The 23,802-nt window shown below is 39.7% G+C and overlaps 1 protein-coding gene across 1 annotated transcript in view; it reads right to left on the bottom strand.

Moving 5' to 3' along the window:
- Window positions 1–15,493, bottom strand: part of LOC128238331 (adhesion G protein-coupled receptor L3-like) — a 39,135-nt gene extending 23,642 nt beyond the window's left edge. Inside the window, exons 1-7 of the mRNA XM_052954149.1 lie at window positions 15,157–15,493; window positions 11,024–11,206; window positions 9,443–9,622; window positions 6,955–7,302; window positions 4,947–5,081; window positions 2,122–2,277; window positions 1,076–1,255 (exon numbers count right to left, since the gene is read on the bottom strand). Coding sequence (XP_052810109.1) covers window positions 1,076–1,255; window positions 2,122–2,277; window positions 4,947–5,081; window positions 6,955–7,302; window positions 9,443–9,622; window positions 11,024–11,206; window positions 15,157–15,226 — 1,252 coding nt within the window. The 5' untranslated portion in view covers window positions 15,227–15,493. The remainder of the gene's footprint in view (window positions 1–1,075; window positions 1,256–2,121; window positions 2,278–4,946; window positions 5,082–6,954; window positions 7,303–9,442; window positions 9,623–11,023; window positions 11,207–15,156) is intronic.
- Between the last annotated feature and the right edge of the window lie 8,309 nt (window positions 15,494–23,802).

The raw sequence follows: 23,802 nt of genomic DNA, 5'->3' as shown, positions 1-23,802 counted from the left end.
ATGTCCTTCGAGCATATGTACACCCAACATAAAAAATATTATCATTGAAATAATAACCATTTTTGGTTATCTGGCATGCACGTTTTTCTTCTAATTTCAATGCGCCGACTTGATGCTATGCATCAACTTTTTTCTTGTTATAGTATAATTTTATTGAAAATGTAGTTACAATAGAAAACGTTCTACAACTGTCCAATTACTTTTTGTCTTACCTGATAAGTTTGTGTTATTATAAATATCCAGAGCCAGTCTAAGGCTGTTATTAAACCCTGGCACTGTTGGAACTTTTTTTTTCTTTTACAAAAAGGTGATTTATTTTTAAATTCTGGGAACAATAACTCAAACCCTGAAATTAGTATTTTCAGATCCTAGCAAAACAGATTGGAATTTAATGTCCTGTACAGTATGTTTCTCCGTCATGACGACAGTGGCAGTGCATGTCCACGGAGAAAGTCCAACTTACTGAATCGGTGTGTGTAAACCACCTGATAAATTACGTCATAAATGCTACATCGGAAGACAATATTTTGCTTCGAATAATGACTAGAAACAAAGATAACTTTTCTTTTTCCTCACCATTCTAAATGAAACAAAGGGCAGTCTATGCCGCTTAAAATACCCCGCCTTCGTTTTATTACCGGAGTTTGAGTAAATAGCTTCTTCAAACACTTCGACAAACCCGTTTCCAAAATAATGTATTGACAGTGCTCCATCAGGCTTCGGTTTTGTGAAAAGGTTTGTCGAAGTATTTTAAGAAACTGAACACTCAATCAAACTCTAGTAAAATACAGAAGGCGGGGCTATGTAAGCTGCGTGGACAGCGCTATGTTTGATTTAAAATGGTGAATAAATGGTAAAGATATCTTTGTTTGAAGTCGTCATCTGAAGCAAAATATTGCCTTCCAACGCAGCGTTTATGACGTAATTTATCACGTGGTATATAAACACTCTTTGAATAGTAATGAGATTTGGAACGGATTGAACCATATATACAACAATACGTTATGCTCCGTACGTAGATAAAAGATATTGACTTGGTATTCTTTTCATTATTACGAAAGAGCCGCCCTCCTACCGTACGTCCAAAGCCGTTCATGAAGGAACTTCCTACCGCCCTGCACGTTGAACGAAAGTGGGCGCTCCCTTTTCCCCGCGCACGCCGACCACACGTCCTCTGTGTAGTTGACTGATACCAGTTTGTAGCATGCGTTACCTTCAGGGTAATGGAGGAAGCTTTTATCTTCGGGACACGGTTCTGAAGTAAATGGAAAATGATGTGAACTTTATGCATGAAAAAAACATGTGTGTTTTTAGGCGTTTTGTGGAGCAAACATTTGTGTGATGTGAATGTGTTCTTCAAGTACTGGTTAACCTTCATCAGGCTTTTGAGTAGAAGATTGTCCGTAACTGATTTACATTGTGACAGAAAATTTCATTGTCATGCAAGAATAAATCACTACATTATAGCCCAATTTACGGAATCAGACCCTCAAAATAGATACATGTGTATGTGATCAGATATTCATAGCTCCATTAAAGTTTAATGTTCAACCTTGATGTCTTGTGATCATTTATAATTTTGAAATCATTTGAAAGGTATTGCATGTTTTATATGTAAAATAAATGAAGAAGAAAAAATGTTTTACAAAACGTTAATTCAGTTAGAATATATACACTCTCGTTCAGCTGTATGTAGTCGTGAAATGACCATTTTTGCAATATTTTAAGGCCCTAAAAGGTTTGTTACACTATCTTGGGTATAATTGTTGAACATTCTATACCTGCACATAACACCTTTTCAAATAATAAATTGGTATCACCAAGCATCCAAAACTCACATCTCTGTATGCCGTATACCTTAATTCAGTTTGAAATGTTCTACCTTAAACAAACGCGAAAAAAATATTTTTATAACAATACGGTCATTACAGGATGAGAAACAGGAGTTATTGTCCGGCTTGGTGATCCGTGACCAACAAGTGACTGTGATCGTGTTAACACCGGGAGTCGAACCAGAGGCGGCTTGGTTGGAAACGCTTATTCGATATATTTGAAGAGAGCCACTAGTAAATGTCTTACTTTCGTGATACCATTCAATGAACACAAAGATTTGGAACTTGCCTATATTCGTGCACAGGCCTAAGTCTTCGTCGAGTGTAAAGCCCGGATCACACGTACATGTTCGGCTACCGGTATTCTCAGGATCTTGTGGTCCACATCTAGACATCAGACCCTCACACTGTCCTTCACCCGTGCATTGGGAACCCATCTTAACCACTGAAAGCCCAAAAATACCTAACTGTACCAACGATATGTGTGGCCGTCTCTTCCACAAAAAGCTAATGCATTCAAACCACATAAGACACACGCTTCAGATTCGAGGGGATTTCGAGTTTAAAACCAAGCGAAATTTGAGTAACAGTTAGATTACATTAATTAAAATCTTAATTAAATGATTAAGCGTGTGCGTAGTGACAGAAAGATCCTTGTGCAGCCGCACGGCAAACGCAAGGCCACCGTACGCCCGACGCATGGTCGCCGTGGAACCGCTCTTCGGTATGTCTATTCAACGGCGAACGTAGATAATAAAAAAATGTTCTAAATCAGCGCTATAATCCTATAGCGACCCATACGTCCTGTAAAATATAGGGATATGCCAAACGGTTACCTTGCGGCCACTGTAGATCCTCTGCGGCAGCCGCACGTATCTCTCGATTTCGTGAGCCTATGGCCGCCGTTCCCAAACATTTAGCAAATGTGACTGAGGTATAAATCATCACTTTTTTAGAAATTTTACTGGCATAAAATAAATTGCTGTATCAACCTGTATATCGATTATGCTACATCAAATACATATTAATCATTATTTTTTACGGCCATCGGATTCGCCAGTTCCTATGTTTTTCTTTTTTTCAACTCGCCCGCTCTCTTGATTTTGTTCGACCCAAATCCGTTAGATTTGTGTGGCTTTGTAGAGATTTGTTTGTATTTCAACCATATTCTTTTCTTTTCTTTTTTCGGATAGGGACTTACCCGGCTTACAAGCGCCACCCGACAGGTAGTGAGTGTGGGTGACTTACCCGGCTTACTGGCGCCACCCGACAGGTAGTGAGTGTAGGGAATTACCCGGCTTACATGCGCCACCCGCAGGTAGTGAGTATGGGGGACTTACCCGGCTTACAGGCGCCACCCGACAGGTAGTGAGTGTGGGGGACTTACCCGGCTTACAGGCGACATCCGACAGGTAGTGAGTGTTGGAGACTTACCCGGCTTACAGGCGACATCCGACAGGTAGTGCATGTGGGGGACATACCCGGCTTACAGGCGACATCCGACAGGTAGTGCATGTGGGGGACTTAACCGGCTTACAAGCGCCATCCGAACGTGGGGACCCTAACCAGCTTAAAGTCGCCAACCGACAGGTAGTGTGTGGGGGTGGGGACTTACCCGGCCTACATGCACGACCCGACAGGTAGTGTGTGTCTAGGAGGATTTACCCGGCTTACTGGCGCCACCCGACAGGTAGTGAGTGTAGGGAATTACCCGGCTTACATGCGCCACCCGCAGGTAGTGAGTATGGGGGACTTACCCGGCTTACAGGCGCCACCGGACAGGTAGTGAGTGTGGGGGACTTACCCGGCTTACAGGCGACATCCGACAGGTAGTGAGTGTTGGAGACTTACCCGGCTTACAGGCGACATCCGACAGGTAGTGCATGTGGGGGACATACCCGGCTTACAGGCGACATCCGACAGGTAGTGCATGTGGGGGACTTAACCGGCTTACAAGCGCCATCCGAACGTGGGGACCCTAACCAGCTTAAAGTCGCCAACCGACAGGTAGTGTGTGGGGGTGGGGACTTACCCGGCCTACATGCACGACCCGACAGGTAGTGTGTGTCTAGGAGGATTTACCCGGCTTACAGGCGCCAGCTGACAGGTAGTGTGTTTGTGGGGGGGGGCATTACCTGGCTTACAGGCGCCACCCGACAGGTAGTGTGGGGGTGACTTACCCGGCTTACAGGCGCAACCCGACAGGAAGTGAGTGTGGGGGACTTACCCTGCTTACAGGCGACACCCGACAGGTAGTGTAGGGGTGACTTACCCTGCTTACATGCGCCACCCGACAGGTAGTGAGTGTAGGAGACTTACCCGGCTTACAGGCGACATCCGACAGGAAGTCCATGTGGGGGACTTGCCCGGCTTACAAGCACCATCCGAAAGTGGGGACCCTAACCAGCTTAAGGGCGCCGACCGACAGGTAGTGTGTGGGGTGGGGGACTTACCCGGCCTACATGCACGACCCGACAGGTAGTGTGTGTCTTTGAGTACTTACCCGGCTTACAGGCGCCAGCTGACAGGTAGTGTGTTTGCGGGGGGGGACCTTACCTGGCTTACAGGCGCCACCAGACAGGTAGTGTGGGGGTGACTTACCCGGCTTACAGGCGCCACCCGACAGGTAGTGAGTGTGGGGGACTTACTCTGCTTACAGGCGACACCCGACAGGTAGTGAGTGTTGGGGACTTACCCGGCTTACAGGCGCCACCCTACAGGTAGTGTGGGGGGTGACTTACCCGGCTTACAGGCACCATCCGACAGGTAGTGCATGTGAGGGACTTACCCGGCTTACAGGCGACATCCGAAAGGTAGTGCATGTGGGGGCCTTACCCGGCTTACAGGCGCCACCCGACAGGTAGTGAGTGTGGGGGTGACTTACCCGGCGTACAGGCGCCACCCAACAGGTAGTGTTGGGGACTTACCCGGCTTACAAGCGCCACCCGACAAGTAGTGAGTGTGGGGGTGACTTACCCGGCGGACAGGCGCCACCCGACAGGTAGTTCGGGGTACTTACCCGGCTTACAGGCGCCACCCGACAGGTAGAGTGTGCAGGGTGACTTACCCGGCGTACATGCGCCATCCGACAGGTAGTGTGTGTAGATGACTTACCCGGCTTACATACGCCATTAGACAGGTAGTGTGTGTGGGGGCACCTGCATGTCATATCCTCGCAATCCTCGATGCACATTTCTGGGGGCAGACAATCGTCGCTCGTCGTTTTACACGAGCTGTTCCACGTCGAGGCTGTAAATTAGTATATTTGGAACATTGTCATCTGAACACTGTTAGCATTGCATATAGGAACAATACACGTAAACGTTTGTACACATCCCTCAATCGGAGAATCTCGGACATAATGTTCTTCGAAACAACCTCAGTTATCAATGTCAGAATTATGTACATGTTTAAATACCGGCGATATAAGACTGCTGATAAAAGGTCAGATCGCAGTTTTTGATATTTACGTTCGAAAAAAATGATGTTTTATAGCTAAACAAACTATTGCAGAAAAATAAAATGTTCGCCAGTTTTCCAAACTGTTCTATTGTAAGTTATTTTATATCACTCAATTGACAGCATTAATGCCAAAATAAGTCGTTTCTGAGACAAAAGTGTAAAATAAAATATGTCAAATCGGTCAGTCTGTGAGAGTGCAGCTTCAACTTAGCGATCGCGTAGTAATTCAATTACAGAGTACACCTGACTCAATCGGAACACCTCGGCCAGTATCCGACAGGAATTGCATCTCGAAGCTTGCCGGAGATGGCCGTATTGTTACGATTGACACCAGACTCAGTGTTGCTTTATCATATTACGGGCAAAACAGTCAGCTGTCTGACACTAAACACGCATTACAGACAATCACTAACTTTGTAGGCGCCGCCGCAATTTTGATTTAGCAACTCTTTATAATTTGTTTATGCACCGCCATATACATCCAGTGTGTGTATATACCACGTGATAAATTGCGTGATAAATGCTACGTCGGAAGGCAACATTTTGCTTCCAATGAAGACTTTAAACAAAGATAACTTCACTATTTCTTCACCATTTTAAATGAAACAAAGGGCAGTCTACGCCACTTATGGAGCCCCGCCTTCTGTCATTTACCAGAGTTTGATTAAGAGTTTAGTTTCTGAAAACACTTCAACAAACTTTTCCCCAAAACGGCCATCTGACAGAGCACTCTCAAAACATTATTTTGGAAACAGGTTTGTTGAAGTGTTTGATGAAACTAATCACCTTATCAAACTAATTAAACGAATCTGGGGCTCTTTAAGCAGTAAAGTCTGCCCTTCGTTTCATTAAAAATTGTGTAGACAAAGAAAAGTTATCTTTGTTTTAAGTCTTTATTTTAAGCAAAATGTTGCCTTCCGACGTAGCATATATGACGTAATTTATCACGTGGTATACACACACTGACATCCAAGGCTCATCGGATGACGTTTCAAAAGTGCATGTTTTATTTAGTTTTGAGTAACGATCTTTTTTAGGAATTAAACAAACATTCTTGGTGACATGTTTTTGGGGTAGTAAGGAGTTGAGCAATTTAACAAAAGAAGATTTTATTAGATTTTTTATCAAAAAGCATTCACATTCTTTCGGAAAAGTCTGTCGACAGTATTACTTTGTTTTGTCATAAAATGCACCAGACTACCTTATCAACAATGTCTTGAGAGTTATTGATGATATTAGCTAAAAAGAATGCAAATATCTTCTTTTTTAAAATAGCTGCAATCACCACAAAGCCTCAAGACATTGTTAATTGGGTAGTTCCGATAATTTTGACCCATAACAATGCTTTTTATTGGAAATCTGATAAAATCTTCTTTCGTAAAAAGTGCTCAACTCCGAATTACAGCTTCACATGTTGCAACGGATATACTTTTGACCCATAAACATATTCATTTTGTATTACGACATTTCCGAGAAAACGTAAATGTTTTTTATTGGAAATCTGATAAAATTTTCTTTCGTAAAAAGTGCTCAACTCCGAATTACAGCTTCACATGTTGCAACGGATATAAAGTGCTCAACTCCGAATTACAGCTTCACATGTTGCAACGGATATATGAATTATAACGACGTTCGCATTGTGGCCGGCCTTTAATCTTACCAATTTCTGCACCGATGTTACTTGATCGCATATTCTTGAATGGAGTTTGAGTGAGTGTGGCATCACAGAAAAAGACGACCCGTCCACGTATACCGTCCTCCGTAGTCGTGTTGTACTGATAAGCCACGTCTGCAATGTTTCCCGTGGTCAAAAGCCGGCAACTAGAATTGTGGTCAAATCCAACTGATGACGATTTCAAAATGACGTCACCACTTTCAGCGTGAAAGATTCGGAGGGTAGAATTGAAAGATGATTTATTTTCCGAACAAAAGAATGTTAATTTGCAGGAGATATCGATGTGTCCGTGGTACATGAGTTGCTCCGGGACAACCGCCAAGGAAGGCTTTGCTGAAAATCAGAAAATAATTAGAGGTTTTTTATACAGCCTGAAACATTGTTGTACGAGAAATATACTTCATTCAATTTGATAAATGCTCAGTGTTCAAATTTTGTAAAACCACTGAAAATATTTGGTGTTTTTAACCATTCGGAACTCCTCGGCCATTTTTTATCGAAAACATCCTCGGATGAATATGGACGGTTTACAGAGTCAGAAATCGGTACCCCTTAAGTCCGCTGCAAATAGATCGCGTAGTAATCTAATTTAGCATAATGACTTAACTCTTGGAAATCTTATTAATGTTTTCAGTAATACAATTCACTGACAATCAATTTAATATTAGATCAATAAATACAAGCTAAAACACTACATTTAATTAATGATATAATTTAAAATTGTACGAACTTCTCTACTTATCTATCGGCACACATCCGAGGTTGTTTCGATAAAAACGGCCGAGGAGTTCCAAAAAGTGTTTCATCTAAAGATAGTGTATGCACGCTCATGAATTCCTTTGCCTATACTTTTAGATTTTTAGGCTGATACTCAATAAAATCAAAACCATGGAGTATATGTCACTGCCACGGATAAAGCATTTAGGCATTTTTAGTAAAAAATCTTCTTTACACTTTCAAGCATGAGTGAGACATTTTTAATTAATACCAGTGTATGTCCGCTTAAACCAAAAAATTCCAACAAAATACTTTGGTCATGTTACAGTGTCACTGTGTGTGTATACCACGTGATAAATTGCGTCATAAATGCTACGATGGAAGGCAACATTTTGCATAAAATGAAGATTTAAAACAAAGATAACCTCACTATATCTTCACCATTTAAGATGAAACATAGCGCAGTCTACGCCTCTTACGGAGCCACGCCTTCTGTCTTTTACAAGAGTTTGATTGAGAGTTTAGTTTCTCCAAACACTTCGAAAAAACTTTCCACAATACGGCCGTCTGACGGAGCACTGTCAAAACATTATTATTGAAACAGGTTTTTTAAACAGTGTTTTAGGAAACTAATCACCTAATCAAACATCGGTAATAAAACGAAGTCGGGGCTCTTTAAGTGGCATAGACTGCCCTTTGTTTTATTTAAAATGGTGTAGTAAAAGAAAACATCTTTTATTTAAGTCTTCATTTTATGCGAAATGTTGCCTTCCGACGTAGCATATATGACGTAATTAATCACGCGGTATACACACACTGGTTATTATTATTTATGTTTAAGGTCTCTTTCTACAATGACAGGGTCCTCGCATAACATACCTCTGGATCGAATCTTCAACATACTATTTATTTCCTGTATGTATGGATGTATATTATTAATGCCGTAAACCTTTGTCAATCATGGACAAAATGAACTTATTTATATCAGTGGCTTATACATATGTAAATGCAACATGCTCAAAACTCTGGGTTGAAATTACTGTGACAAACTGAGAAATCTTCACAGACTATTTCCGTTTCATTTTGTATAACATGTCTATACTCACAAATCATAGCAGACCGAAAGCCTGTAAATGCTTTAAGCGCTTTGAGCATCAAAAAATTGATTAACGGGTAAAATGAAATATTGTAATTTCATTTAAAACATTTTGGTTTTATATCTTACGCCAAATGAGCATTTTAATGCATCTTTAATACGATCAATGGTTTCTCTGGGTTTTACTGATTTTTCCAGGATAATTTCCGTGGAATAAACATGTCCGATTCCAATGACCCATATTTTATTTTTAACCGAAAGTGTCTAGATTCCCGGCCGCGGCCAAAATGTAAACACATATATATACAAGTGTTTATTTTGAATCAGTGCGCGTTCATTATGAAACTATTTGCGTATTTTAGTTTTTATATTGTGTTTTTTAACTCTTCGATATTAAACAATGCATTTTCTCTGATTTAACTTGCGTAATGATATGATTGATAATAGTTTGTAAACTATCTACTAACTGGACCATCCACTGTTTTAATCAACCGCTTCACCTGATTAAAACAATAATGGTTGCCTGTTGATTTACTGATTTTACTAAAAAAATGCATTGAAAAACGTCAGAAATACTGTCATCTCATTGAACAAAATATCATGTTGACCACTAAATCACATTTTTTATGATTCAGTGACAACATATTTTCAGTGCTTTACCCATTGCAGAAAGATATCCTGTTTCGTTTCGTGTATAACTCAGCCCCGTTTCATTTTCTGCCATTGTAAATTCACAGACGTAACGTCCACCGTAGTGGAGCAGATCAACACGCGTAAAAGTCACCCTTACGTCTTCGCCTTCGCTCGAAAGGCTAGTCTGGTAGTCAGTGGCTCTAAACTCTAGAAAGAGAGAGAGAGAGAGATAACGGTCAGTACCTGATGAGATTTTAATTCTGGTTATACACTACTATTTCATTTTTATGTAAACAGACGACACTTCAGATTGTAAATTTCTAGCGTTTCACATATATGACAGCCATAGATATTTCCTTAAAATTTAGTTCTAAACCAATTATTGTAAAGAATAAAAAGGTATGGCGCGTTTCTTCTAAGAAAATTTACTTACTTTGAAGTAAGATTCTGTTAATTGTTCATGGAATCAATTAAAGCATATTTCTAGTTCTGGAGAAAATAATTTATCATTTTTTTCTTTCTAATTACAGGTATTGGACTGAATTTAAAGAATGACGACTAAAAAGAATTTGATTTATACTCAGACTGAAACGTTAAATCAGTCTAAAGTAGCATTCTCAATGCTCAAATGCTGTAAATATTGTGATCATATTACTTTGGCTTTTTGACATAAGCTTAAAGCTGAACTCTTACAGATTTACCGTTTTAACAAGTTTTATTTTTATTTTTTGACTTGAAATGAGCCAATTTTTGCATTTATGTTTGTATACCAGGGAAACAGCGCTGCTGACAAAAGATCAGATCGCAGTTTTTCATATTTACGTACGAAAATTGATGTTATATGGCTTAAAAAAATGTCAAAAAATGTCATTCTGTGAGAGTGCAGTTTTGTCGGACAATTTTTTTTATCACAACTTTGCTATTATGGTTAATTCTAATTACTTCCCATTAGTAGTTTTAGGATATTGTAATGAATATTGTATTATGTTCTCCCTTTTTATGCTTTCTGATGTGGTGTATCATCAGATGGAGGATTTATGGCTGCTTTGACATAGGCTTAATATCTATGTCAGTATCAATTTCATTCTAGCAGCCTATTATTTCGGGCAATTTAAAATAAATTACATTTTTGTCTTCGTTTTACCTGAGCACAATAATTATTCAAAATTGCGAATGCCATCAGAGCCAGTCGGATATTTGAGCACTGACAAAGACAACCATAAAGTATGTGCACTTCTCATACTGAAACGTAATATCAGTTTGAGGTAGCATTTTGTCTCATAAAGAAGCCTCTTATTTCGGCCAAACTAAATATATATTTTACATTTGTGCAGAGCACAATAATGTTAACAAATCTTAAGGAAATTTAATAATTATTAAGGGAGGGAACTCTTTCTAACGCCGTATGTTCAGTTGTCCGACCTTCTTCATTTGGCTACTTTTTCACGTGTTCTTTAGATTTATTCCGGTTCGGACGTTTGTTTTCTCCATCCCTCCCACCCAGTTCTTATATTCAGTTCAAGCCTTGTTACCGGCAAACGCGCCTGCCCTCGGGTCGGATTTTTCTATCCGTTACGGATACACATGTGAATGTTATAGTCTTCATACCTTTGTCAACGGATACGCTGGCAGTGGACGAGCTATTGTAAAACACGTCCCCATCGTGGTACAGACTAACGCCGGTCACCGTAGACGTTTTTGTGGCGTTAACGGCACACCGCAGCTCAAAACTTCCACGCCGGTCCTCCTCCGTAATGATGAAATCCGGGTTCAAGGTCAAGGTAACTTCATCTGATAGTATAATGGAACATTATGTTAGGAATGTACAGTGAACCATGAGTTTAGGTTTTTGGGGGTGGGGGAGAGGTGGGTCTGATCTTTTCCAATCAGATCAAAATATAAAAAAGCGTGTTTTTTCTCGAGTATTTTTCTGTTCTGTGTTATACATGACCAGAATATTTCTGATATATTTGAATATACATAAAGGATTTAAGTCGAATCTATGCAGATGCCGGCAAGCAAGGCAACATTAGCATACGCGACCACAAACACATTGTTTTCTTCTTTTTTTTTAATATTTTGAATTTCATCAGATTTTAATACTCGTCCACATGAATTTACTTTACTCACTGGTTTTCACCAAATTAAAATTATTCAAGCGTTTTATTTCATTGGTAATGAAAACATTTTCTACATGATTTTCAAATATATATCAACATTATCCTGCTTGCTTGAACTTCTTTATATAATATCGCTTGTTTCAGCTTTTTATGACGACTTAAATTATCATTGATACAATCATTCTTTCCGTTCATACATTTGCACATGAATTTAAAAGTTACAGTGGGACGATTTTCATACCTTTGTTAAAGTTAACAACGTGTTTCACGGAGTCGTTGTCAACTTTAAAACATGAACTAGTTGACGAAATAACCATATCTTTAAATATTAAACAAGTACAGCTGAAATCTTGTATAAATACTGCAAATTATTAGTGTATCCGTGAAATTTCAAGAACAATAGAGATTATAAGTATCTTCCATGGCCGAAAGTGTAAGATAGGTTCATTCCGACACGAGCGTAGGGTGTTTTGCGGAAACGAGGTTTACCTAGTTTCCGCAAAACACCATGCGCGACGGTCGGGATGAACCTATCTTACACGAGCGGCTATGGTAGATGCTTTTTCTTCCACCCCAGTTAAACAAAATTAAGTAAAAATGTATTTTTTGCTGGAACTATTTTGTGCTTAATGAAAATAACTGCGTATGTATATGTGATAATTCGTGGTTGTCATGGATACGCGTGCATTGATTCAGGTTATGTTAACAGGCAAATCGCTCTTTAAATAGTTCAAAGGAGAGTGAAGCATTATTTCTTTAATGGTGCGTGAAAACTGTTTTATGGTGACATTTGAAGCGAGAAATAATTAATTAGCGTTCTAAATATTGCCACAATACAAGGTTTTCATGATGCTACAGACGACAGTCTTCAACAAAGGAGGTAATTACAATGTGCTGACCATTAAAAAGGAGTTCCATACGGGCATTTTATCTTCGCCCGTGGGCAAGATAAGAATTTCTAGCACGGTTAAATTATTGGATCTACTTATCTGAGGTGGGAGAAATGAAAGTTCTCAATGCAGACGTTAACAAGGTTGTTAACTTCAACAAAGTTCTGAACTATCGGCTCATTATATGTCTCTGTAAAGCGCGAAATTAAAGCTGAACTCTCACAGATTGAACGCTTTGACAACTGTTTTATTGTCTGTCTTGGAACGAGCCTTTTTTGCGAAAATCCATGGAAACCAATTATATAAGACTGCTGACAAAAAAATAGATCGCAGATTTTTATATTTAAGTTCAAAAATTGATGTTTTATGCATTGTTCTTAAACTGTTAGTAACGGTTTAAGCCATAAAACAATATTTTTCGAACGGAAATATGAAAATCTACGATCTGATTTTTGTCATCAATCTTATACATGTATCATTGGTTTGCAGATATTTACGCAGAAAATTGCTCTTTCCAAGATAAAAAAAAAATAAAAAGTTGTAAAAATGGTATATCTGTGAGAGTGCAGCTTTAAGGTTTTCGATGAACGAAAATGTAAATTGTGGATGCCTGGTTACCGCAATATTGCTTTGGTATAATTTGACTGAGTTTGTGTGCAGAATAAAATGTAATTAAAGCTGCACTCTTACAGATTTTTAGTTTTTACATTCTTGAGTTTTTTTTCCTTCAGAACAAGCTGATTTGGGCATCAATATATTCCATTGAGTAATACGAGATAGCAATAGAACAAATCTGAGTTGGTAGAAATACTGCCGAACTTTTCAAATTTCTTAAAGCGTAAGTAACGCGTTTAGCCTAAAAACATCAATTTTCGAGCATAAATATGAAAAACTGCGATCTAATCTTTTGTCAGCAGTCTTAAATAATATTACTGGTTTCCTGGGAGATCTTTGAGGGTATAGCTTTAAATCAAACTTTCTATTTTATTTTGGCTTTCAAACATTGTAAATATGTAAATTTCCGTCTGACTTCAGTTGAAATATAGGATGACTTTTCAAACTGCAATAAATGTAAAAAAAAAAAATATGCAATTTAATTTTACATGATATCCAAATAATAAAGTTGACAAGGCATCAACGTATCATATTCAGTATCAGAGAAAGTCGTATTACCTTTCGCAATTACTTTCCGCCATCAAATTACATTTTCCTCATTTGCTTGAGTGCGTGTACATAACATATCATATGATTATACTATATTTAGATTAATCTGACAATATCTGATAGCAGTACATAAAGGACAAAAAACAACTATCAACACAATCATCGATTGAATTCGTCACAAAGTAAACTCCCTTTTCAAATATGTATTAGCATAATTATGTAATATATATAATAAAACCTTTTGTGGTTTTATTATTATTGACTTACATTGTACAAAACGTCACGATTAGTTGACGGATTTGAGGAAATTTCCCCAAGGGCAGATATTTGCATATAAACGAAACATAGCCGAAAGTCTGGAGGTGGGGTAAATTTGCCCCCGTGGGAATTTCATGTTAATATGTGAACGCAACAATTGATCACCGCCCCCCCCCCCTCCCCCAGGGTATTGTTAATATTTGACAAATCAAACAGAAAAGAAGGGATTTGTTATAAAAACAAATGTTCAGTGCAGCCCCGTTGGCTCGAAATCGCTTGGCTCGAATTCCAGGTTAGCTCAAACTGAATGTTCAGGACCGTTTTCTATGTACTGAAGGTAAGCATTCCCGCTCGTAAACATTTAGGCTCGAGGTACTTTCGAGTTCGAGGCAACGGGGTTCGACTGTGTTTATTTTATCAACCGGTTTCACTTTCAATTTTTTGACTAACTGTTTCTACATGGACTACTTAACCTGCAGCGCAACGCCGACTAATCATTTAGTTGACCAAAAATAAATTCCAACTTCGCCAATGTCTCAGTCACATTTCCTGCGTAACTACGGTCACAAACTGAACAGTAGGTGTTACAAATGTAAAGGTAGCCTGCCACACGGCGTATTTGAATTTGTGGAGACAGAAAATCAGAGTGTGCCGTACGGCCTTTGAAGAGATGGCTCACGGTCTACTTAAAGCGTCCCTGTCGCAGCCATAGAATTTTCATTAAAAAAAATCTGATACACATGTAATATGCCCCACGCACGGCGCAGATTGACACGGGGGGGGGGGGGGGGGGAGGGGGCGCGAGGATCGCGTGCGGCCAGCGTGTAAGAGACGTTCGTTGGCCTTGCCTAGCTCGCAGGGTGTGCCACATACCACAAGGTCACATATACTCTGCGACCGCCACACGTAGCTCTCGATATCGAAGGAAGGGGAGGGGGGCCTGCGGCCGCCATATCCTAGCCGTACAGCAAATTTGACTGAGATAAATTGCCCAGAGCGTAATATCGTAATATCTATTGAATGTCTCTATACCAGTTAACGTCCATGCGCAAGTTTCTAAATAACTTCCACACTCCCTTATTAGAACCAAATAATAACCAAATGAAAATTTGACGGTTGTTTTTGTTACTTCATGCGAAATTTGGCGGTTAAAATCTGCTTACTGGATATTGGGCTTTTAAAATGATTTGAAGTGAATCCGTCCGGCGATCCGATTGGCGAGGACATTAGCCGGAAAACTACATGTTTTCTACATGTTTTGTTTTCTCTGTGAAAAAATATTTAAAAATAAGTAAACAAATTTTCATACCAACACAGTTTGTCCTTTGAATAAAAACGATTTCTATCACCAAAACTATCCAAAAAACGCTTAATCCCATCGTGCGAATGTGTCTCTGTGGTGAACAATTGTTTAATGCCAATTTTAACTCCAAAACAAGTAGAATTTCTAATAATTAAACGATGGATCTAGTACATGTACAAAGCTATTTTAGATATGTTATATTTGATGTGCATGATTCTTAAACGAAAATATTAATGTCCCAGGTTTTTCACACAAACTCCGTTTGCTCGTAAGGAAAATGATTCAGCACCTTTTTGCATGCTAGCACTTCTGGCTTCTATTATAATGCAAACGGCTGAATTAATTGTGGTATAATAAATAAGCCACCTTTAAATAGCTTGAATTTCATGAAATATGAGGCCAGACTTGTTTACGTATAAAAGTGGGCGATATGTCCTTTTCAGATATGAATTCGTCTATATTAATTATCATTATACTTTTTGAATGCTGAATGTTAAACATAAACGTTCGAAAGATCCAGTGTGTGTTTTTATACAAAAAAAGCAACAATAACAACCACAACAACCACAACAACAACTACAACTACACAATAACGACAACAACAACAACAACAACGACAACAACGTTAATAATAATAATAATAATAATAATAATAATAATAATAATAATAATAATAATAATAAATAAATAAATAAATAAATAAATAAATAAATAAATAATAATAATAATAATAATAATAATAATAATAATAATAATAATAATAATAATTTTGAAAATACTTAATTAAATACTGAAAATCTTACTCAACTTATTTTACAACTTAACACACACACACACACACACACACACAAACGATGTATTTTTTCTGTTACCTCGTCTATATGCCCAACAATTTCATCTGTGGTTAATGTACCCCCTGTGTATGTACTGCATTGGGGCAAACTTTCTTCGGGTGTATTTGTTTTGGACGCGTTAATATGATAGGTATATTTTATATTTAAAGCATTTGAATTAAGAAACACTTCGTTATATTCCATGTTATCTGTATAGGTAAGGTGGAATTTTCATTTATCCTGTCACTTGCATAACAATTGATCAAATAACAAGGTACCGTGTACATTTTGAGTTATTAGGATAGTTGACCATGTGATGTGTTTCTGCAATCGGAACACCTCGGCCATTTTTCATCGAAAACAACCTCGGATGTATATGGACTGTTTACAACGTCAGAAATCTTTACATTTAACAACGCTGCAAGTAGATCGCGTAGTAATTTCAATTTAGTAGTGAAACTTAATGTCTTTTAATGGGAATCTTAATTATTTTTGCAATAAAACACTTCACTGGTCTAAACTAAGTTCTACGAGATACACGTTAAAACGCTACCATTAATTAATAGTATTATATAATGTTTTACGAACTACTTCTAATGATGTACCGGCATACATCTGAGGTTGTTTTTGATGGAAAATGACCAACGTGCTCCGATTGGTTTATCTGCAGTCAGTTCGTCACGTGATCGCGAATTCGGACTTCTTTTCTATTCTGAAATGTCAGAGAAAATGCAAAAATATTGCTCTAGAATCTTATCCATACTCCGCCAGCCACTCTTATGACTCAATGTCTGTATCTATGTAACTTTTTTCCACGTTACATCATTGTGTGATGTTTTTCTATGAATTGTGTGTTTATTCTGTCGTTGCTGCTTTTTGTAGCCATTGGATAATTATGTTCATGTTTTGCCAGAACGGTTTTTAACCTTCTTTGAAATAAAGGTTCTGTTCTGTTACGATAATTGAAAACAATGAATATTGTAAATAAAAGCCAATAGTTTGCGTAAAAAAATGTAAACATCATATTGATATAGTTATTATAAATATTCCCGAAGGTAAATTTCGCCATATAAACGTGACATAAAACGATTGTGTTGATACTGGCGACGATTGTGTTGATACTGGCAACATACTGGCGACGATTGTGTTGATACTGGCGACACACTGGTACTGGCGACGATTGTGTTGATACTGGCGACGGTTGTGTTGATACTGGCGACGATTGTGTTGATACTGGCGACGTTTAAGTTGATACTGGCGACGTTTAAGTTGATACTGGCGACGATTGTGTTGATACTAGAAACGATGATAAAGACATTGATGATATAACAAAACTCGGGCTCATTACAATGTGCTTAAATTCGGCAATAATATTAATTGACAAGGGTTATTTTTTCTAAAGGTAACACTAAAGAAGGAAATAGTTCATGTGGCCTATGTCTTTCGGGCTTATGTGTAAACATGATACAAGGTTATTATTAACTTCCTGATTAGGAACTAAAGCGTATGTTTATCTTTTTTCGTGTTTGTTTATCTCTACTTGTTTCTGAAATAACATAACTTGATGTGCTTGTGTAAATATATAATTAGTTCCGCTTGAATTATCCAAGACAGAATTAGCAAAAGTATATTCAAATTCAAATACTTATTACATTTTGATATAATCCGTATTAGTTTCAAAATTACTTATTTTACAATTATGGTAAAAAAAACAGTTAACATTTTATGAATCACGTTTGTAAGCATGATATACACGTACATGTAAAAGTGGTTGGGGGTGGGGTGTGACCGAATTACCCTGAGGGAAACCCGCTTGTCCGGTTTGGTGACCTCTGACTAACCAAACAATGTCCGCCGTGACCAGCGATTGGTCTATCTTCAGAAAAAGCATGACTCCGACGCACTCACAATCTAATGTGAAACCAACCTGGTAGTTTTACATATAAAATAATAACTTATATAGATCCTATTACTGCATGTTTGCGTGTTTCTCACGCCTCTGACAATGTATGAAAGAAAAAGTCATGCAACAGGTACCCAACGTACAAGTCATTCAACGCGACCTAACCTCAAGTTAAGGTACCCAACGTACAAGTCATGCAACACGACCTAACCTCAAGTTAAGGTACCCAACGTACAAGTCATGCAACACGACCTAACCTCAAGTTAAGATACCAAACGTACAAGTCATGCAACACGACCTAACCTCAAGTTAAGGCACCCAACGTACAAGTCATGTAACACGACCTAACCTCAAGTTAAGGTACCCAACGTACAAGTCATGCAACACGACCTAACCTCAAGTTGAGGTACCCAACGTACAAGTCATGCAACACGACCTAACCTCAAGTTCAGGTACCCAACGTACAAGTCATGCAACACGACCTAACCTCAAGTTGAGGTACCCAACGTACAAGTCATGCAACACGACCTAACCTCAAGTTGAGGTACCCAACGTACAAGTCATGCCACCCGACCTAACCTCAAGTTAAGGTACCCAACGTACAAGTCATGCCACCCGACCTAACCTCAAGTTAAGGTACCCAACGTACAAGTCATGCAACACGACCTAACCTCAAGTTAAGGTACCCAACGTACAAGTCATGCAACACGACCTAACCTCAAGTTAAGGTACCCAACGTACAAGTCATGCAACACGACCTAACCTCAAGTTGAGGTACCCAACATACAAGTCATACATCCCGACCTAACCTCAAGTTGAGGTACCCAACGTACAAGTCATGCCACCCGACCTAACCTCAAGTTCAGGTATCCAATATACAAGTCATGCATCCCGACCTAACCTCAAGTTGAGGTACCCAACGTCCAAGTCATGCAACACGACCTAACCTCAAGTTAAGGTATCTAATTTACAAGTCATGCAACGCAACCTTACCTCAAGTTAAGGTATCCAATATACAAGTCATGCAACCCGACCATACCTCAAGCTAAGGTATCCAATTTGCAAGTCATGCAACGCGACCTTATTCAGGTTAACGTATACAATGTAAAAGTCATGCAACCCGACCTTACCTCAAGTTTAGGTACCAAACGTCCAAGTCATGTAACGCGACCTTACCTCAAGTTGAGGTATACAATGAACAAGTCTTGCAACCAGACCTTACTTCAAGTTAAGGTTTCCAATGTACAAGTCTTGCAATCCGACCTTACCTCAAGTTAAGGTGTCCAATGAACAAGTCTTGCAACCCGACCTTACCTCAAGTTCAGGTATCCAATGTACAAGTCATGCAACCCGACCTTACCTCAAGTTAATGTATCTAATGAACAAGTCATGCAACCCGACCTTACCTCAAGTTAAGGTCTCCAATGTACAAGTCTTGCAACCAGACCTTACCTCAAGTTCAGGTATCCAATGTACAAGTCATGCAACCCGACCTTACCTCAAGTTAATGTGTCCAATGTACAAGTCTTGCAACCCGACCTTACCTCAAGTTAATGTGTCTAATGTACAAGTCATGCAACCCGACCTTACCTCAAGTTAATGTGTCTAATGTACAAGTCTTGCAACCCGACCTTACCTCAAGTTAATGTGTCTAATGTACAAGTCATGCAACCTGACCTTACCTCAAGTTAAGGTATCCAATGTACAAGTCATGCAACCTGACCTTACCTCAAGTTCAGGTATCCAATGTACAAGTCATGCAACCCGACCTTACCTCAAGTTAATGTGTCTAATGTACAAGTCATGCAACCTGACCTTACCTCAAGTTAATGTGTCTAATGTACAAGTCTTGCAACCTGACCTTACCTCAAGTTAAAGTATAAAATGTACAAGTCTTGCAGCCCGACCTTTCCTCGAGTTAAGGTGTCAAATGTACAAGTCATGCAACACGACCTTACCTCAAGTTAAGGTCTCCAATGTACAAGTCTTGCAACCAGACCTTACCTCAAGTTAAGGTTTCCAATGTACAAGTCATGCAACCCGACCTTACCTCAAGTTCAGGTATCCAATGTACAAGTCATGCAACCCGACCTTACCTCAAGTTCAGGTATCCAATGTACAAGTCATGCAACCCGACCTTACCTCAAGTTAATGTGTCTAATGAACAAGTCATGCAACCTGACCTTACCTTAAGTCAATGTGTCTAATGAACAAGTCATGCAACCCGACCTTACCTCAAGTTAAGGTCTCCAATGTACAAGTCTTGCAACCAGACCTTACCTCAAGTTAAGGTTTCCAATGTACAAGTCATGCAACCCGACCTTACCTCAAGTTAATGTGTCTAATGAACAAGTCATGCAACCTGACCTTACCTCAAGTCAATGTGTCTAATGAACAAGTCATGCAGCCCGACCTTACCTCAAGTCAATGTGTCTAATGAACAAGTCATGCAACCCGACCTTACCTCAAGTTAATGTGTCTAATGAACAAGTCATGCAACCTGACCTTACCTCAAGTTAATGTGTCTAATGAACAAGTCATGCAACCCGACCTTACCTCAAGTTAATGTGTCTAATGAACAAGTCATGCAACCCGACCTTACCTCAAGTTAATGTGTCTAATGAACAAGTCATGCAACCTGACCTTACCTCAAGTTAATGTGTCTAATGTACAAGTCATGCAACCTGACCTTACCTCAAGTTAATGTGTCTAATGAACAAGTCATGCAACCCGACCTTACCTCAAGTTAATGTGTCTAATGAACAAGTCATGCAACCCGACCTTACCTCAAGTTTAGGTATCCAATGTACAAGTCATGCAACCCGACCTTACCTCAAGTTCAGGTATCCAATGTACAAGTCATGCAACCCGACCTTACCTCAAGTTAAGGTATCCAATGTACAAGTCATGCAACCAGACCTTACCTCAAGTTCAGGTATCCAATGTACAAATCATGCAACCAGACCTTACCTCAAGTTCAGGTATCCAATGTACAAGTCATGCAACCAGACCTTACCTCAAGTTAAGGTATCAAATGTACAAGTCATGCAACCCGACCTTACCTCAAGTTAAGGTATCCAATGTACAAGTCATGCAACCAGACCTTACCTCAAGTTAAGGTATCCAATGTACAAGTCATGCAACCAGACCTTACCTCAAGTTAATGTATCCAATGTACAAGTCATGCAACCCGACCTTACCTCAAGTTAATGTATCCAATGTACAAGTCATGCAACCCGACCTTACCTCAAGTTCAGGTATCCAATGTACAAGTCATGCAACCCGACCTTACCTCAAGTTAAGGTATCCAATGTACAAGTCATGCAACCCGACCTTACCTCAAGTTCAGGTATCCAATGTACAAGTCATGCAACCTGACCTTACCTCAAGTTCAGGTATCCAATGTACAAGTCATGCAACCAGACCTTACCTCAAGTTCAGGTATCCAATGTACAAGTCATGCAGCCCGACCTTACCTCAAGTTCAGGTATCCAATGTACAAGTCATGCAGCCTGAACTTGAGGTGCAACCCGACCTTACCTCAAGTTCAGGTATCCAATGTACAAGTCATGCAGCCCGACCTTACCTCAAGTTCAGGTATCCAATGTACAAGTCATGCAGCCCGACCTTACCTCAAGTTCAGGTATCCAATGTACAAGTCATGCAACCTGACCTTACCTCAAGTTAAGGTATCCAATGTACAAGTCATGCAACCTGACCTTACCTCAAGTTAAGGTATCCAATGTACAAGTCATGCAACCCGACCTTACCTCAAGTTAATGTATCAAATGTACAAGTCATGCAACCCGACCTTACCTCAAGTTAAGGTATCCAATGTACAAGTCATGCAGCCCGACCTTACCTCAAGTTAAGGTATCCAAAGTACAAGTCATGCAACCAGACCTTACCTCAAGTTAAGGTATCCAATGTACAAGTCATGCAACCTGACCTTACCTCAAGTTAAGGTATCCAATGTACAAGTCATGCAGCCTGACCTTACCTCAAGTTCAGGTATCCAATGTACAAGTCATGCAACCTGACCTTACCTCAAGTTGAGGTACCCAATGTACAAGTCATGCAACCTGACCTTACCTCAAGTTAAGGTATCCAATGTACAAGTCATGCAACCTGACCTTACCTCAAGTTCAGGTATCCAATGTACAAGTCATGCAGCCTGACCTTACCTCAAGTTCAGGTATCCAATGTACAAGTCATGCAACCTGACCTAACCTCAAGTTGAGGTATCCAATGTACAAGTCATGCAACCTGACCTTACCTCAAGTTCAGGTATCCAAAGTACAAGTCATGCAGCCCGACCTTACCTCAAGTTCAGGTATCCAATGTACAAGTCATGCAACCCGACCTTACCTCAAGTTGAGGTATCCAATGTACAAGTCATGCAACCCGACCTTACCTCAAGTTCAGGTATCCAATGTACAAGTCATGCAGCCCGACCTTACCTCAAGTTCAGGTATCCAATGTACAAGTCATGCAGCCCGACCTTACCTCAAGTTCAGGTATCCAATGTACAAGTCATGCAGCCCGACCTTACCTCAAGTTCAGGTATCCAATGTACAAGTCATGCAGCCCGACCTTACCTCAAGTTCAGGTATCCAATGTACAAGTCATGCAACCCGACCTTACCTCAAGTTCAGGTATCCAATGTACAAGTCATGCAGCCCGACCTTACCTCAAGTTCAGGTATCCAATGTACAAGTCATGCAGCCCGACCTTACCTCAAGTTCTGGTATCCAATGTACAAGTCATGCAACCCGACCTTACCTCAAGTTCAGGTATCAAATGTACAAGTCATGCAGCCCGACCTTACCTCACGTTCAGGTATCCAATGTACAAGTCATGCAACCCGACCTTACCTCAAGTTCAGGTATCCAATGTACAAGTCATGCAACCTGACCTTACCTCAAGTTCAGGTATCCAATGTACAAGTCATGCAACCTGACCTTACCTCAAGTTCAGGTATCCAATGTACAAGTCATGCAACCCGACCTTACCTCAAGTTCAGGTATCCAATGTACAAGTCATGCAACCCGACCTTACCTCAAGTTCAGGTATCCAATGTACAAGTCATGCAACCCGACCTTACCTCAAGTTCAGGTATCCAATGTACAAGTCATGCAACCTGACCTAACCTCAAGTTCAGGTATCCAATGTACAAGTCATGCAACCTGACCTTACCTCAAGTTCAGGTATCCAAAGTACAAGTCATGCAACCCGACCTTACCTCAAGTTCAGGTATCCAATGTACAAGTCATGCAACCCGACCTTACCTCAAGTTCAGGTATCCAATGTACAAGTCATGCAACCCGACCTTACCTCAAGTTCAGGTATCCAATGTACAAGTCATGCAACCAGACCTTACCTCAAGTTCAGGTATCCAATGTACAAGTCATGCAACCAGACCTTACCTCAAGTTCAGGTATCAAATGTACAAGTCATGCAACCCGACCTTACCTCAAGTTCAGGTATCAAATGTACAAGTCATGCAACCCGACCTTACCTCAAGTTCAGGTATCCAATGTACAAGTCATGCAACCCGACCTTACCTCAAGTTCAGGTATCCAATGTACAAGTCATGCAACCTGACCTTACCTCAAGTTCAGGTATCAAATGTACAAGTCATGCAACCCGACCTTACCTCAAGTTCAGGTATCAAATGTACAAGTCATGCAACCAGACCTTACCTCAAGTTCAGGTATCAAATGTACAAGTCATGCAACCAGACCTTACCTCAAGTTAAGGTATCCAATGTACAAGTCATGCAACCAGACCTTACCTCAAGTTAAGGTATCCAATGTACAAGTCATGCAACCCGACCTTACCTCAAGTTCAGGTATCCAATGTACAAGTCATGCAACCTGACCTTACCTCAAGTTAATGTATCCAATGTACAAGTCA

Source organism: Mya arenaria, chromosome 6 (assembly GCF_026914265.1).
Source record: "Mya arenaria isolate MELC-2E11 chromosome 6, ASM2691426v1".
NCBI classification, from domain to species: domain Eukaryota; kingdom Metazoa; phylum Mollusca; class Bivalvia; order Myida; family Myidae; genus Mya; species Mya arenaria.
Note: the sequence above shows the minus strand (reverse complement) of the source record. Positions and strands in the feature narration are given on the sequence as shown.